Source organism: Pelecanus crispus, chromosome 1 (genome assembly GCF_030463565.1).
Source record: "Pelecanus crispus isolate bPelCri1 chromosome 1, bPelCri1.pri, whole genome shotgun sequence".
NCBI lineage: Eukaryota > Metazoa > Chordata > Aves > Pelecaniformes > Pelecanidae > Pelecanus > Pelecanus crispus.
In genome coordinates, this window is record NC_134643.1 from 412,389 (window position 1) to 430,530 (window position 18,142).

At 50.3% G+C, this 18,142-nt stretch overlaps 1 protein-coding gene across 1 annotated transcript in view; it reads left to right on the plus strand.

The window, feature by feature from the left end:
• The window catches only part of SHANK3 (SH3 and multiple ankyrin repeat domains 3), a 356,977-nt gene that overhangs the window by 159,157 nt on the left and 179,678 nt on the right, over positions 1-18,142 (plus strand). Inside the window, 1 exon segment of the mRNA XM_075708911.1 lies at positions 399-592. Coding sequence (XP_075565026.1) covers positions 399-592 — 194 coding nt within the window.

The window sequence follows — 18,142 nt, forward strand, 5'->3', positions numbered from 1 at the left end:
CCGGGCCGGGCCGGGCCGGGCCGGGTCGGGGCGGCGGCGGCGGCGGCGGCGCGGCGGGGGCGGCGGCCGGGGGCGGGGGGCGGCCGGGCCGGCGCCGTCCCCGCCCGCAGGGGGAGGAGCCGGCGGCGGCGGCACCTGCCCCGGGCCATGGTGCGCGCGGCGGCGGCGCGGCGCCGGGGGGAGCGGAGCGCCGCGCGGGGCGGGCGGCGCCGCGCCATGGAGCCGGCGGCGGGCGGCGGCCCCCCAGCCCCAGCCGGTGCCCGCGCCCGGGCGGCGCCGCGGCGGCCGGGGCTGCGCTGAAGCCCCGCCAGCCCCGCCATGGCGCAGCCCGCGGGCCGCGGCGGGCCGAGCCGCGAGCTGCCGGGCATCAGCACCGTAACCTACGTCTTCGTTTACAGCCCCGGCGGCCCGGCGGGGCCCCCCGGGCCCGGCCCCGGCGCCGAGCCCGCGCCGCACGCCGCGCCCGCCCCGCTGCGCGGGCCCAAGCGGAAGCTGTACAGCGCCGTGCCCGGCCGCAAGTTCATCGTGGTGAAGAGCTACGCGCCGCAGGGCGAGGGCGAGATCCAGCTCAACCGGGGCGAAGCCGTCAAGGGTGAGTGCGGGCGGGGGCCGGGGGCGGGCGGGGGGCGGGGGGGCCGGGGGCGGCCCCCAGCAGCTGCGGGCTCCGGCCCGGGAGCGCTGCTGCGCCCCGGGGGTCCCGCTCCGGCCGCGGGCCGGGGGCCGGCTGCGGTGCGGTTGCCCCGGCTGCGGCTCTGGGGTCCCGAGTGCGGCTGCAGGGCCCCAGCCCAGCCGCGGGGCTGCGGGGTCCCGGGTGGGCTCCAGCGCCGGGTCCATCGGTCGGGGCCTGGGGGCGCGGGGCCCTGCGGCGCGGGTCAGGGCCCAGCCCCGCAGCGTGGCCCTGGGGCTCTGGCCCTGCCGTCGGGCCCTGGGTGGTGGGTCGCACCCTGTGACACGGGGCTGTGGGTGCCGCGCTCCGCTGAGACCCCCGAGAGAAGCCGGCGCCTCTCCGAACCCTCCTCTCCCCGCCGGGGGTTGACCGCGTGCCCCAGAGCCGCTCCTGCCTCGCGCCCTGCCATGGGCCACCGGCGAAGCTCCCGCTCGCCAGCCCACCTCTCGCTGCGAGCGGGGAGGGGGCGGTGGGCAAGGAAGCGCTTCCTAAACAAAACTCCCAACCGCGCGCACCGAGGAGCCACGGCGGTGCAGCTGACGGGGAGACGAGGGGCTCAGAGGCAGGATGGCATTGCCCGTTACGTCGGGCAGACTCCTTGAAAGGCACGTGAACCCTGCGGCAGGTCGTAAGGCAGCTCCCAGCAGACGGGGATAAGAAAAGGCTTTCTCTGCAAGTGGGCTAATTCCACAGTTTTTCACAGAAAGTTTAAGGATCTTCTTTTCATCTTCCTGCCTCCACTTTTCTTGCTGGTGCCTCTTCGAACGCAGGCTGGAGCAGGCGCTAATCTGACTGGTTGCATTAGCTGTAATGTGGCTCTGAGCTTGGGAGTGGGAGACAGCGCTTGCTGTTTCACGCTCTGAATTGCTGCTTCAGAAGCACGAGACCTCTAAGTCCTGCGCTGTGGATGCTGAAAACCTCCCCTTGGAGGTGGCAGTCCGAGCAGGCTTGCTGTTGCCCCCACCAGTGTGTTTTTGTCTTTTTGCGCCCTGGGTGGAGGAGGGGGTAGACGCGAAGTGCCTGTGACTTGGCTGATGTGCCAGATGGTGAGGCTTTCTGCAGCGGGGTGGTTGGAGTGAACGGGCGTTTGATGTGTGGAGCTACACGTTGTGTGGTCGTGGGGTAAAGGTGTTTGTTTCCAGGCGGCTGGAGAGAATCAACAGATGGACGGGGCTTTTGGGTCGGGAGTGCTTTTCCCATCTCTTGTCTTCACCCACTTACCCAGTGCTTTCTGTCGCACCCTTCGTATCTCCTCATGCATTTGCATGAAGTACGTGGTCCTGATGCCATTCCTTAGTAATTGCAACAGAATCCTTAATTCACGTATTCACTTGTAATTGTTTGCATATCTTCCTCGTGTGATCTGCAGAAAGCAAGTTGTGGGAAGCACCGTGGGGAGGAAGAGTGGATTGCGATGGGCAGCGGCTCCTCGGAGCTGGAGGCGCTCTCGGATGCGTGGCTTGAGAAGGCTTAATAAGAGTTAAAAGAGAATCACTTCAGTGACTCGCTTATGAAAGATCTTCAGGCGGTGTAGATGGGCAGCGCTCAGTTATTTACTGCTTTTGAGATTCTGATTAATTTTTGTGAGGGTAGGAATACCGACAGTTATTGGATAGGGTGCCCTGGCATTGCAGACGGGTGAAGTGATGGGGATAAATGGAACCCAGCAGCCTGAGCGGAACTGCTGTGGCTGGTGCTTTGTCATGTTTGGTGGACTCGTGACTTCTTTTGGAGATGGGGTGATCTTCAGTTGGTGGGAAGAAGTCTCTCACACCCGGCTTGTGGGAAATAGACGTTGGTGTAAGCGAAGGTCCCTGACTGAGGTGGTGCTGGACTTCTGCTTTGAGCTAACGGGGGTGCCAGGGTCTCCGCAGACAGGCAGGCGTTGGGAGAGTGTGGTTGGAGAGGATGCCTTGCTATGGGGAGCTGGGGGGACTTCAGATCAGGGTCCTGAAAAAGATGTACCAGCTGAGTGGGGACTAACCAGGCTGCTCAGGAATCGAAGTGTTGGGGTGTTGGGGGTGGAGGGTCCTGGAGGGAGAGGGTGGCGGTGGGGGAAGTGTTGAAGTGTGGTGGGTATGAGCAGAAGAGCTGTTTGGGGAAGGGTGGGAGCAGGTTTGGGGAGTGTTGTCAAAGAATTGCTGGAGGCAGCTGCCTAACGAGATGAGCTGCGTCTGGGGAGATGTGCAAGGGCGAGAGCCCTGCATGGAGGGAGCTCTCTGAGAGTGTGATGCTGAGGGAGAAACCTATCCAAAGATGCAAGTCTGAGTGAAGAGTTGTCTGCAGGCACGAGTGTGCTGTGGAAAGGGACCTCCATGGGGAGGGCAGCACTGAGCAGGCAGAGGCTGGAGACTAGAGATGGCTGGTGTGGAAGCTGTGGTAGGGCCGGTGTCTCATCTTGAGGTGTGTTAGGGGACTTGACAGCCATCCTTTTGATGCAATGAGAGTCAGCGGTTTCCGATGGCTGGGGCTGCAAGCAGTTACTGTCAGAGCGGAGAATGGCAAAAGTTGAAGGTGTTTGTGTATGGCCCTGTTTGAAGCGTGACTGTGTTGTGAAGCAAATGCTGCTTGTTGGTGTGCTGTCTTGAGAGAAAGCTGAGGCTCCTTGAACATTCACCCAGGGTTACATTCGGAGGTTGCCTTCCTTGCTGAAAGCAAATGGACTGCTGCGAAGGTTCTGCTGAATGCTGGTGTTAAGCAACGGTCCTGCACGCTGGATTTGGTGGAGCAAGAGATGCGCTGAACCTTGTGTTGTGCGATGTATTTCCTTGGGGCTTTTCAGTAGGAGTTGGTTTGGTTTCAAGAGCACAGTGAAAGTTAGGGTGTCTGTCTTGACTGTGTACTGTAACTGTCCTGGTAGCTGTTGGATGACAAAAGGCAATAATCAATATGGTTATTTTGTTTGTAAGACAGCTAAAGTATTCAAGCAGAGGAGAGACTGTCCTTGATTTGCTCGTTACTGATAATGAGAAATGAAATGAGATGTGAGCGCCCCAAGCAAAGGGAGAACCAGTAGTCACCAGCACTGAAATCACAAGGTCACAGGGAGAAATGGTTTAGAGGCGAGGCACAACGAGGATTGCATCTCCAGCCTGGAAGCTAGGGAGGAATTAGGAACACTATGAACGTGCTGGTTTTGGAGTCTCATTTCTTTGCACTTTGTGGTTAGGAGGAGTTATTCTCAAGCAACTGTTACCATGTGCATCCAACAGTCAGTTTTCCTCTCTAGTGTGGCTCCTTATTGACATTCCCTACTGCAGTATCTAAGCTAACCCTCTGTGAAATAAATGGCAAACTGAATTTCTGTTGGCTGTGGTTATGGTTTTGTTGAATTATTATTGTAGCAGTTCTTGGTTGAGCTGGAGGTTGTTTAGATAGAGGGGATTATTTTACTTGTGAATAAAGTTGTTATTGCACAGTGAGCATAGTTTTTTGTTATTGCACAGTGAGCATAGGTTTTGTTAGTGGAAGGTTTTGCAGTTTCTGTGTGATGCTCAGCCAGCTAGTTTCCTCTGGACTTTATCTATCCAGAAGCATTTAAGAGGCTGCTCAGGCACGGTTCACTGTGGGCTGTAGGATCCCTGCTACCCCGCAGGAAGGCAGCTGTTCTGGCGGTTAGATGCAGGTGGTCAGAGATGGAGCCATTAATAACTGGGAAGGTTAAGCCAAAGCTTTAAACTTCCTCCTCAAACTATCTGTGCCTATGGTGATCTAGAGCAAAGGGGTGACAAACACAGGCTCCTGCTCCTGTGTTATTCCCAGCATTGGAAGAACAGAGATGGAGAAGGAGTCTTGTGGTCAGCGAGTCGAGACCTTGGCCCTGCACGGCTTTACAATTGCCTGTACACTGATCACGCTCCACCTCTAAAACTGCTGATGCTTTCCTCCTGCTATTCTGGTGGGGAGGCTGCTCTAGAACCTTCCAGACTTCAGGCTTCATCTCTTCTAACATCTGAAATAAGTGTTCATGGTTGGTTTAATCATTTTTTTGGTGTGCCTTTAGACACAGCAGACTGCTATGATCTGGCTGCGAGACATCAAAGGCACCGTGACCAGGTCCTCGTTTGGAAAAAGGAGACTGATTTTTTCCTTTCCTAACAAATGAAATGACTTGGTCATGAGTATGACCTGCTAGCCTTATTTTAGTGATCCATTGAGCAGGGATCCCAAGGCTCACTGGCTCTGATGAGGGTTGGGTGCGTGAGAGCAGTATCCCACCTGAGGCTGCATAGCATCTCCTGGTGCTCGTTGTCTCCATGGTCTCTTTAGCTTGAGCCACCCTGTCCTGTGGGTGCTGACTCCAGCGCATTCTCTGCAGCACCAGACAGATCTGGGAGCTGTCGAGAGCCTGTTGCCCTCCGAGCTCCTGGTGCTTCACTCTCTCACTGAAGCTCAGTGAGCTTCTCTTGCAGCCCTTGGATGCCAACCGTTCTTGCTTTCCATCTGAGGAACTCATTTAACTCTCCTTGGGGACTGAAATGCATTACAAAAACTGTCTTTGACCCCAACGTCATGAGTTTGCTGAGAACTGGGCTGTGAGAGTGGATGAATGCTGTTCAGTTCTCTGCAGCCCTAAGTTCCTGGAAAGTAATTAGGCACACTTGTGCATCCTACCAGGCCTTTGGAGAACAGGAGTTGTTATCTCTCATCATGTGCTAGAGGGGAGTGATGGCAGACAGCAGTGCAGAGCTGTCCCTGTCTGCTGTTGTACGTTCCCGTGCATCTCCTGTGACACACCTTTACCAAAGGCGCTGACGTGAGCATGGCAGTCCTGGACGCGCACCCTGGAGTGACTTGAATGATACCTTGTTTGGGAGCCAAGCACAAGGCATCCTAATTGGGTGGCTGAGGTTGTTAGGTGTTGTGGGAGCCTGGGAGCTATGTTTCTGTACTGTTTGTCTAGTGGTCAGTGTTTGGAAGTTAAAAGATTTTTTTAGGAATAATGAGAGCTTCTTGAGACATGGATAAATTATTTCCTCTTGTGTTTGTTGTAAACTTTGAAAAATGAGTCATGGGAGAGGAAGAAGAGAAGAATTGCTCATGAAAGACAAAAGGAAATTAACTGAATAAAACTAAAATATCTCAGGGGCATGAAAAAATTTGTTCGGAAGAGGTGTTTTTGTTGCTTACGATATGTGCAATGGCATGGCCCAGCCCGTGGTGACCAGGTGACAGGGTACGATCCTGTTTCCTTTCAGGTCAGCGGGACATACAAGTAATGCTTTTCCACTGTAGCCTTGTGTAACTTCTCTCCTAGATTTAAGCAAGGTCCTGTCCCTGTGTGGTAATTCGTCTCTGATTAGCTAATGCCGGGGGCTCCTGGAAAGGGTACGGTAGCACACTGACCCACACAAGAACTGGCCCTTGGAGAGCCCAATAGTCCTCGTCTAGCTCCTGCCCCCCCGGAAGATCCATGGTCCCTGCTTTTAGGCTGTTCTCCTGAAGCAGCTGGACATCAGCAATTGTTGTTTCGCTTTTCTTCTGAGAGTTTCACACTCACTTTCAAGCCACTTAGACATTTTCAACCAAATTTGTCCTGTGTGTGGAGGTTTCAAGGCCAGATTGCTCGAGACATGGTAGCTGAGGGTGGGGAAAGCAGCCAGCTGATGGCTCCTCGAGCCCGGTGGTCCTGGCCGCCAAGCCGACGCAAGCTCCACGGCGGCCGTGATGCGATCTGTCGCATTCTGGCCAAAGAGGAGCAAGGGGGTGGCTGGGAATATTGCGATGGGAGGAGGCGGTGGGGCTGCGTGGGGAGGGAGAGCTGCCATGGGGGCACGGGGGTGATGGTGTCTGTAGGATGTGGGCTTCCGAACTGTGGCCTGGCGGTGGGCTGCAGGGTCAGGGGACTTGGTTGTATCTTGCCTAGTGTATCTCTGGCTGTTCGTGTGTGCTGTGCAGATATCTGACCTCTTTCTGATGCCTGCTGTGCTCTTTATGCCAGTTGTGTCATAAGACGGCTAATGATGCCTGATGTAGAAAAGTATCTAATCTTACTGGTTTATAAATATGTTACTCTCCAGTTTAAGTGTTCTCTTGTTCAGATGCTCTGTGGAAGTTTTGGGTTTTTGAAATCCCGCTCACCATTTTACATGTCTGTTTTGTATCTGCTTAAACACGCTTTGCTGTGCTGTTAATGTGCCCCATTCTTTAAATCTTTTCCTGCAATTAATTTTTTTTATACCTCTGGTTAACCCTTCTGCTCTTCTCTAACCCAGTTTGGTTTCTATTACAAATAAATAGGTCTTTGTGATTGCAGTCTTGGGTGGTGTCCAGGTGGATCTTGCTGGATAAGTGATTTAAGATAAAGAGAACATAGACTTTATATAGACTGTTTTACCTTTTAAAAGCAAATAAACTTTACAAAGTTTAAGAATATTAAATACATATTTAGCTTAAGCTGTGAACCATACCTCTCTTTCCTCTCCGTTTGCATGTTTATTCACTTGTTAAATGTTGATAACAGCCCATGTAAGTTGCAAATAAAGCTCTCTGTACTTTATTTGGTGTTTCTTCAGGGGTGTTACAACTTGGATTGCAGTTTATACGGTTGTTCCAAGGCTCTCCTATGACCGTCCCCTCCTGTTTATTGAGGAGGGGGCTGATGAGCTGGGTTACGTTGGGAAGTCATGGCATTGCACTCCCCAGTGCTCGCCATCACGGAGCTGCGTAGCACCAGCAGCTCCAGGGACTGTGCTGGGTTTCTCGGGGATTGCGCAGGAGGCCACTTTTTGGTAGCTAGCGTTGAGCTGGGCCGTGACACCTGAAATACCACTCACTGGTGGTTTGGTGGTTGGAACAGACCTGGACCATGGGAAGCAGTGTGCTTTTTGGAGGGAAGTGCTATTCAGTAGGCAGCCTCTTCCATTCAGAGCTGGCTGCAGGCTTGTAGTGATTTTGAATTATACCCCCTGCAGCAGCATAACCTAGAAAGAAAGGGAGAGACCAAAAGCCTGGGTAGGAGTGCAAGGGTTTCAGCTCTGAGGACCCTGCCTTCCTGATGAATGCAGGTGATGAGAAGCCTGCTAGATATGTGCATCCACCTGGACAGCCCCTCGCGCCAGGGACATGTCTGGATGTCGGGGCTCTGTGTGTTTGCAAGAGATGGCCATCAGATCCCATGACTCTGTGAGGTACGTTAGGACACTGGGGAGGAGAGGAAAGTAGCTTGCTAGAGTCTTAAAAGCTTTCTGGAATGCTGTTTATAGTCTAATATCAATCAGGAATTAAGAAAGTTAGGTGGGATCTGATGAGGGCAGTGCAATGGGAAGAAGTGTCAAAATCTACTTCAGTGCAAAGAAGAGATGGAGATTCCCTGAGGACACACAGAACAAGTAATCCCTCTATGATTATTAAAGCTGCCACCAGTTGGCATTATAAACTCTATTTTTAGTAATCCTAAACTATGGCTAGAAAAATTGGTCTGGCCTAAAATTTTCTCACTGTTTAAAGTTTAATTTTGGCCACAGCTCAGGCTGCGCACATTCAGGCTTCTTAGCGTCATCTGAAGGGATAAGCATGCTTGCTTGCCGAGGGGAGTGTTGCTGTGCCTTGCGCTCGTGCCCTGGGGCTCAGAGCACTGAGCTGACCTAGGACAGGCAATCCCAGCCCCTCCCCTGATCAAAGCAGGTAATGTATGCACACAAGTATAGATAAACTGCATCCTGGCATCAGGGGTTAGCCTCCAGAGCTGCTGGATTTGGAGCCAGGGTCGGCCACCGACACCCGTATCGCTGCGGAGGGCTCTTGGGGTGGCTGGCTGGATCAGGCTCCGCTGGCCGTGCGTTGCCTGTAGAAGACATCTCTTGGCACGGGCTTCGGCTGAGTGGGTTTTGTGATCGCTGGCAACAAAAGCTAACCAAACCCCCTTGATCCTGTGTTTCCCTTTCTAGCTTTATTTCCATGAATGAGTTTATTACAGTGTCTCTGTGTCTACTTCAGGGCTGGGAGGGACTCGGAATTACTGGTGAAGCTTTTCCTTCGGACCGGGGTCAGGAAATTCTCCTTCTGTTCCTCTTGTTTTGCCTACTGGGAAGGTCATTTTGAAAGAGATGGGAAGAAGCCAGGATGCGGCTAGTTGCTGTAGCCTGGTATGAGAATTATACAACCTCTTGGGACTGCTGTCTGTCATAAGTCCTGCTTTCTGCTGTGCTAAATTTCTTTACTTGAAGTTAGGACAGGATTTTTCCACGGAGATCTTACGTGTTGCAGGTCAACAGCGTGGTTTCTGGATTGTTGGAGCTACTAAACTGATAACGTCCTGCTAAGGCCAAATAACCCTTCCGGAAATCAAGGTGTCATTGACAAGAAATTCTCTGCTTAAGAATTTGGAGAAAAAAAATCACAAATGAAGGGAGGATTTAAAGACAGTGTCAGGCAGAACGGAATGAGGATCTCTGTTTCTCTGCTGCATGTAGGAAGCACAAAACTGGCCTGAACTGTTGTGGTCCACTTGCCTCCAACTTTGCTTTCCATTCAGGTACACTGGTGGAGAGATTTTGCTCGCTTATGATAAAACAAATCTCTGAAACTTTTTTTTGTAATTATTTTTTCTTCAGCATAAATTCCTCTACCAGGGAATATTAGTCTTCAAAACTTACGGAAACTTTCTTCAGATGTCAGCTTTTTTCAGTACCAGCTTTCTACAGAGATGCTCATTATACATGTAACACCATACTGGTGAGATAATTAGATGCTGGAAGAACAACCGTATAAGATACAAAGTCTGTATTAATGGATACCGCGCAGGTATGCAGTCTGTCCTATTGTGCCCATTTCCCACGCAGGACTTGGCTCTGCTGTCTTTGAGTATTCACACTGAAGCTTTAAAGTGTTTGAAAGCCTTTAGGTCAAGATGACTATTTTCTGCGATGTTCTGGATTTTTCATTCTTTCTTCACCTGCATGTTTTTAATGGAATTTCTTCTCTGTCATTAATAAAAATTAAGAGAAGGGTAATAAACATTTCCTACATCAACAACTTTATGCTTGCATATTCAGCAATGAGTAACGTTGCCTCAGTGTCTGTCTGAAATACACCAACATGAGATTCTTTAGTGTGGATCAAATACCATTTGAAAGTCGTATAGGTACCCAGTGTGAGGTTGGATTATTGCATATTACCATAGAAATGATAGCATTTGTACTTTGAATCTGCCATGATACGTTGAGAATTCTTATCAGCTTGTCACTTTAGGAGAGGAAACCTTGTTGACAAGTCAAAAGAACAAGATACCATCAAAACTCCTACTTCCATAGCAGAAATTCTGTCTCCTGCTTTCTTTTCCTCAGGTACCCGGTATCTATGGCTGCGTCCTGAGCCCAGGTGCACAGCAGGGAAACAGAAGGTTCCCAGCAGACTTTATTGGGGTGGTTGTACTTGGCTTGTGTGCATTGCTTCAGCAGCTGGACCCAAGTACAGAGAAAACATGTGCTCAAGATTGACTAGCACAGAAGCTGGCCTTTATTTTTAGTCTTATTTCCAACAGGTTGTTCAGAATGCCTCTGTTTCCTGCATCTTGCTTTTGGATGGACTTTTTCCTTTGAAGAAAAGTTGTTTTTTCTTCTGAAGATACCCCCTTTTAATTTTTTTTTTTTTTGAAACCAAACCTATGGTCCAATTTGTTCATTATCCACTGGATGCTATTCTAGCACTGCGGTACTTACAGATGCAAGTTCTTGGGGAAAAATGTAAAATCAATCATCTTAATTTAACATTGAGAGTGTTTTTCAGAAGGTGTGTTTGCGGGGGTGGATTTATGCTCCTGAACTCTTTCTGAAGGTCTTTCTCCATTTCCTATGCTTTGGGTATGTCTGAATTACACAGCAGAGAGAAATTTGTCTCTAAATTGTGCACTGCTAAACAGTATGTTTGAAAGCATAAAGAATTTAAAAAGCATCCTCATGAGTGGCTGCTGAACCAAGTACTTGCCGAAATAATAGCCAAGGTTATTCCCTCCCTAGGTTTCCTCTAGCAAGGCAGAGTTCTCCTTAACGCGGTGACATTTTCTGATTGTTGACACAGGAAGAGCAGGACAAATACAAATGTCTCATCTCATCTACCACATGCTCCTCTACTTCCCACATCTGTCAGATGCGCTTTCAGGACAATCGGGTACTGACAGCTAGCATTGCCTCTCTGTCTTAAATCAAATTACAGTGAGGTTTGCTTTAGCTGCCGAAGTCTTCAGTTAAATTCCTGGCAGATGCTGTTTGGTGCTACCAAGCCATCTTCTTGTGAGCACAACCCATCCCATTCCTGGACCACGGCTGATCAATTAAACGCGTCTTCCTTTCAGTTCCCTTCGGTTCAGTCGCATCTTCAGCCCGTACCAGTTGTGAACGTGACGCCGGCTCCAGCTGCCTTAACCAAGCCGTGTGCCCCTGGTAATCCCTAACCTGCTGTCACTCCACAGCTGAATAGCTCTGCTCTTCTCTGCTATAACTTGCGTGTGGCTGCTTTTATTTTTCTTTTAAAAAACATTAAATAGTTTGAAATTTGTGTTAGGTTGTAACAGAAAATTTGCCTGTTTATATTCTCAGAATTTTATTTTTATGTATGTGTGCGTGTCTGTCTCTCTAATTTCATCTAATCCCACAGCCCCTTTCTGACATCCCATAATAAGTTTCTTGCAGTCCTACGAGCCCCCCACACACCCTACAATGTTCCTGCTTGTCATGTTTCCCCGTTCCTGTCGGTGACAAAGTCCGGTCGCCGCCTCCAGCGCAGTGCCTGCCCGGCTCCTTCGCTGCCCGTCAGTGCGGACCCACAGCGGTTTGGTCTTCACTGTTGTCTCCAGTGAGACCTGCTGTGAATGCTTGCGTGTCTGCGTTGAATGTACGGCTTCCTCTGGTATTTGCAATTTCTGTTGTACTCGAGCAGTCCTTAAACCAGATGCCGTACTGAGTCAGGCTCTTTCCCATTCCATGTATGCTTGCAGCGAAAGCGGGCTGTCCCGGGTGGATGGGTAGTCTCCAGGATCTCTCTTTGCACAGCACTTTTCTGCTATGAAGTGACTATTTTTTTTTCCTCCCAAGCTGTTTTCCCAGCTCTGGAAATTTTTCTTCTGAAGTTTCTTGTCTGTTGCACTTGAGCTGTTTCTGTAAAGTGCAGAAAGTCTGATATTCCCCCCCCCCCCCCCCCCCCCCCCCCCCCCCCGCCCATCAGCTTTCTGTAGGGTTTCTCTGGCTGATCTGGCAGCCTTAGAAAGGAGAGGCTTAGGTGGAAGATGCATTCTCCCGAAGTCTGGAGTCTTCAGAAGCTCCTGCTGAGGCGGTGGTGGGTCCCTGGGGGCAAAGGCGCCCCTGGCCGAGCACGTGCCTAGGGGCAGGAGGCAGCGAGCACAGACCAGGAGCGGCGGGGGGCTGCAGGGTGCTGCTGCAGAGCCTCTGCCGAGGTCCTGGGCTGCAGCGGCCCGAATGCGGACTGACTGTGGGGTTGGGGTCACCCTGGTACCGGCAGAGCTGCTGTTGTGTTCGAAGCACCGGTGCGAGTCTCCTCTCTGGTCCAGAGGGACGTTTAAAGGCTGTCGGGAGCAGAGGGGTGATTCAGCTCCCTGCGTGTGGCTGGCTGGTGTACACAGCTACACCTGAGGGGGTTGTCTAGACTCCCTGTTGTCAGTGGTAAGAAATAGCTCTTCCAGAGTGCAATTTATCTCATCCCAAGTTAGACATTTAAAATAAGTCTGATGAATCACACTCTGAAATAGCCTATTTCTCTGTTGACTAGCTCAGATACAGATAGCCTTTTAGCTGTTTCTTTCATCTACCTTGGCCATTAGCAGTGGCTCTTGCAAGCCATAGCAAGGGTTTGTTTGACTTCAGCATCTACGTTCTGTCCAGAAAGTGTGCTCTGCTGTTGTCTTCAGCGTCCTGCTGTGGAAGTTAGTGAGAAGGGCAGTCATCAATCTGACACTCCTCACCTATCCCAAGTGGGTGTTAACCAAAGTTACGGTCTTCTCCTGGAACCCGGAAAATGTTCCCTAATGAATCGTTGTGCTTTCCCAGCGTAAAGGCTGCTTTCCAGGTGGCCGAAGCATCGCTTTGCAAAGGGAGCGAGAGACGGATGTTCACGGCTGCCTTGGCGTACGCTGCTCCATTTAAATAGTGAATTCATATCTTTAATCTTTTAAGGGTGAAGTTAATTAATGACTGAACAAACCTACTGATGGGTGTATTCTACGTGAAGATCAGATGTGTTTCTATTCAAAGCTTTCCAGCTCAGGAGAGGCGAGACTGGCACTTTAGCAGTTTGCTCCCAAGGTGGAACTCTGTTGTTTGACTGTCTGGGACTCTGCTGGCACAGAGGCTTGCTAGATAATCTGAATCTTCAGCTTTGGGAAGAAGCGTGCCAGCAGAAATCTCTGTGCCTGACAGTAACAGCTTGCTTCGAACCCAGCCACATGTTTGTGGATTAAATACGGACCTGGGGTCTAACACCTGTAAGACGCACCAGGGGCTGCCTCTCCCGGGCTCTCCAGACGATGCGTCACAGCCTCTTAACGCCAGCGGCATTGCTGTCCTTCCAGCCGGGAGGAGCTGGTGGGCATGAGGGGTCATCCCTGGCGTGTTTGTTTCTTGTCTTGATTAAGAATTAGTAACGATCCACATGCTCTGCTCCTCATTTAAAGCTTGCTGTCAAATCATAGCTGTGTATTACCATCTTCCTTTGATCCCCTGCTGCCTGTCAGAAGCAGCGTTTCCTTCTCAGTGGGCTCATGATTGATGTAGTTGAATAAAATGTTGGGACAGTTGTTAATATAGTCTGCCTACAGACTGGGCAAGAGATGCCTCTGCCCGAGTGCCAGCACGTCGGTTGCTAACTCATAGGGAGCCTTTGGGAAGGAAGGCTTGAGCCTGACTGAGCCTTGGGAAGAGCTCAGCTCAGCTCTGATGTAATGTAAAAGCTAAACCCAGACACAGATCTTGGATCCCATCCATGGGAGGCATGGAGGGATGTCCCAGCAGATTTTTAGGAGGTTGATGAGGAAAAGCTATGTTACCTATTTCTAAAAGACAAGTAATAATAAGAGTGATTCTCTGTAATTTCTGTATGTTACCTCTAAATACTGTTTGGTTAATTTTTAATTGTAAGAATAACTGCAGTGTCTTAGGAGGACAAGAGTTACAGTTCAAGGCGGTTGCTTTAGGCTGCTGTGGCAGATAACTCGAGAGATGCCCGGTGCTCCTACGAGTCCATAGGCCTAAAGGACAAGGGGGACCTGCTCCACGGAGCTGCGGGGGGTCATCTGGGGGCTGAGCGTGGGCCGGGAAGAGGCATCTCCGGAGCAGCTTTTGGCCAGCGTACCACAGATCTGTGGGGAGAGGCTTTAGCTTGCATGGACCCACAGGGCACGCGCCTAGTCAGACAAAGATTTCGGTATATGGCTTGTTGTTGTAAGCCCAGCATCCAGCCCTGTTCTGATCTGCCCAGGGTTACTTCTTCAGTGCAGGAGCTGCTGGGTGAGGCTGCGTGCTGGCAGAAATCAGACCAGCTGTAATTTGCATTCTGGCCTCACCCAGAGCGCTGCTGGCCTTTAACTTGATGAGAGCTTTCTTTGCACTTCTGCTTGGCTCCGTTCTGTGGCCCTGACACCTAGATCTGCTGCTGGGATTCTGGTGCCTTGTTTAGCTAAAACTTTTGATCATCATCATTTTTGAACCCAGAGATTTCTTGTTAATTGGCTGTCTGTAGTGAGCATCAGCACAGGCAGTACTGTGTGTTGAAAGTCTGCTTTATCAACAGCATGGCCCTTTGAGACTTCTGTTTGTTAGATCCCACAATTCATCCTTTCCTTTATGGCTTGGCTAGATAGTGTAACCAGAAGAGCTGATCCATGCTGCCCTTTGCAATAGACCAGTTTACGCGCTTAAAGCGGTTGTGGCCTCTGACTTGGAACTAAAATAGTTCATTTGGTTTAGTTCAATTCACTCCCAAAGCTATAATTATGATAAAAGAAATTATATTCACTTTAATTCTGCGTAAGAGCATCCACTTATAAATACAATTTGTTGTGACTAATACATTTCAGTTCAGATCACTGATATAAATTAACTAATCTTTTTGCACACAGCCTTGACATTGTAGTAGATTCTTTAATGGTGACAGATAAGGGGGATGCACCTGGTGGTATAACCTTGCTGATCTGTACAGAGTGGTCAGGATGCGCGCATATCTTTCACCAAAGTTGCTTTTTACAAACTTTTGGACATACAAATAGTAAACATAGTAGCAAACTTACTGTAGTTTTAAAAAAATGAACAAACCTCCCCCTCTTTCTTTTAAGGTTTAATTAGGATATTTCTACATTTCTGGGCACTTACTTCTTACTGCATGTATAATCCCATGGTTTGGTCCTTGAGCGTTGCTTTTCTCTGTCCTCTGGGAAAAAGAATTTCCTTTTACTCCCCCTTCCTCACTGAGATTTCTGTAGGCTATAAGTCAGTTATTACTCAGACTTACGGGGCATTGTGTTCTCCTTGGTAATGGAGCGGTCTCTGGCTTTTGGGGGTGGTTTTGGTAATCGTTGGCTAGAGCATTCTAGGAGTACCATGTAGGCTTGCATCTTGCCTTGGATGCAGACAAACCTGGTAACGTGGCAGAGACATGTCTTCCTGCCGGACATATCAGCAAACAGATTTATGACTAAAATGTGTTGTGTAGATGACCTCTAAACATGACCTGTTGGAATTTGGGGATGCCATTTTAGCAATACATAGTCTGTCTGTCTTTGGATACTACTTCAATTAGTAAGACATTCAAGTCAAATGCATTTAGGCGTGCACTGAGCTGGCAGCTGTCCCTATTTACCTTCCAGAATTAGAAAATGCTTCATTATTTCAAGTCAGCATCTTCTGTATGCCTCAGCTTGACCTTAGTAGTGTCCCAGTTTTTGACTATGGGGGCACACAGACCTATTATTAGAGGGGAAAACTCAGGTGTGAGCTTGCCAGGCTTTAGCTGCTGTAGGATTGATGTGCACTGGGATAACTTAGTTTTGTGCTTGCTGAAAGAGTGCGGGGACTGTGTTCGCAGCAAGGTAGGGCTGTACATATGGACAACTGTGCAGAGTAGCTGAAGCACTGACTGTTCGTTTGCATGCTTTTATGTTCTTCAAGAGCCTGCTTATGTAGTCAAGTTCGTAAACACCCAGAGAACTGCCTCATGAACCCCTGGCTTCTCTCTTTAGGGGTGTATATTCTTTGCACCTGTTGATTTAATGGTAGCAACAGGTTTGAAAGGGCTGTGTAACAGTCTGACTTGGGTATTCAACCTGATCTGGGGATCCGTGTTGAGGATGCTGACCATTCGTGTGCAGCACCGTCTTTGAGCAAACTTCAACATCCTTCGTTCCACTGAGTCCAAGAGCTTGGAGCTGAACCTGGGACCAGGCAGACCTGAAAGCACCTTGAGGGCAGGGGTTGCTGGCACAGTCAGGTGTATGCAGTCTTGGTGGGCTTTGGTCTCGTGCTTCCAAATCCATGCACAAGATGAATGCATGTTTAGCATTCTCATGGTTTACACAAGCACTGTGCTGAGGATTGTATCAGTTGAATGTGTAAGACTGTTCACATCTCTCTTGCACAGCACCAAGAAGTGGTAAGGCATGCAGGGCCATCTTCTGCCGCTGCAGGGCATTTATATACTGTTGGTTTCTTCAGACCCTTTGGTTCAAGAAGCTGCTAGAAAATGCACCAACTCCTTTCCTCTTGCTTACTTCTGTGCTGCTAGAGTGACGTTCCCGGACTGTTCTTTGCCGCATTACGGCGGCATGTTTCCCTGTAGGTGCAGTAGGGACCATTTCTGACAGCAAAGAATCTGGGCAAGGAGAGGCAGACAGTGAACTGTGGAGCCAGCTTTGCATTAGGATGCTCTGAGCTGCAGCACCAACCATGTTCTGCTTTGTACAGCGTGGCATGAGTGCCCTGCCGCTGAGCTGGAAGGGACTGTGCCATCCCCGCACCACTCCTCACTGTGTCCCAGGCTGGGCAATGCAAGAACTGGCACTCTAGCATGAAGTGGGAGAGATTTGTGCCTGTTATAAAGGAGTAAGGTTGGTCTTGATTTAGCAGTGCCTGAGGGTTCAGCATCTTTTGGGAGGTGCTATTGACTCTCTTGAGGGACAAGATGCCTTGCAGGGGGGTCTAGATAGATTGGGGCATTGGGCAATGATCAGTGGCTTGAAATTTAACAAGACCAAATGCCGGATTCTGCACCTAGGATGGAGTAATGGTGGGCACTAGTATAAACTGGGATAGGAGGGGCTGGAGAGCAGCCCTGCAGGAAGGGATCTGGGGGTGCTGGCTGGCAGCAGGCTCAGCAGGACTCAGCAGCGTGCCCTGGCAGCCCAGAGGGCAAACCACCAGCCACATCCCAGGGTGCATCAAACACAGCATGGCCAGCCGGTCAAGAGAGGGGATTATCCCACTGTGTTCAGCACTGGTGTGGCCTCACCTGGAGTAGTGTGTGCAGTTCTGGGCCCCACCATTTGAGGAGGATGTGAAGGTCCTTGAATGCGTCCAGAGGAGCGCAACAAAGCTGGTGACAGGGCTGGAAGGCATGTCCTCCGAGGAGCGCCTGAGGACTCTGGGTTTGTCTAGCTGGGAGAAAAGGAGGCTGAGGAGCGACCTCACTGCTCTCTGCAGCTTCCTGAGGAGGGGACGTGGAGAGGGAGGTGCTGAGCTCTTCTCCCTGGGATCCAGGGACGGGACTCCTGGGAATGGTTCAAAGCTGCATCAGGGGAGGTTCAGACTTGACATCAGGAAGCATTTCTTTACCAAGAGAGTGGTCAAACCCTGGGAGAGGCTTCCTGGAGAGGTGGTAAATGCCCCAAGCCTGTCAGTGTTTAAGAGGCATTTGGACAATGCCCTTAATAACATGCTCTAACTTTTGGTGAGCCCTGAAGTGGTCAGGCAGTTGGACGAGATGATCATTGTAGGTCCCTTCCAACTGAAAACTTTCTATTCTATCTGAATGTAGGCCAGAGGAAGGGCAAGAATCCAGTGGAGAAAACCAACAAAGAAAGGTAATTTAGAAGGCAGCGGTTGGAAGAACAGCTAATCGGTGTGTTTCGTGATGATGAGATTAGTTGTTCAGATCTGGAATCACTTGAAGCTTCTTGAGGACTTTAGTGGGCAAACCAGATAGACATCTGTCTGGGTTGAGTTCTCAGGAACACCAGAATCTTGTGGACATCCATCTCAGCTTAAACAGGCCATATGTTGTGTGACTTAGGGCTTCTGGCTGTGTCAGCATGGCGGTTTATGCAGAATTGCCGTTGTACGCTGTGCATTGGGAATGAGAAGGGGGGATCGGTAGGTGAGCAGGCTCTCTAGGGGAGGAATATAGTGGGCTGTCTGGATTTGAGCAGGAGGTGGTGCAGGGAGGAAAACAAAAATGCTTTCTATTTCCCTCCTGGGCAGAAGGGACAGAGGAGACTTTTTTATCTTTAATATATGGACTATTTTATAAATTGAATTT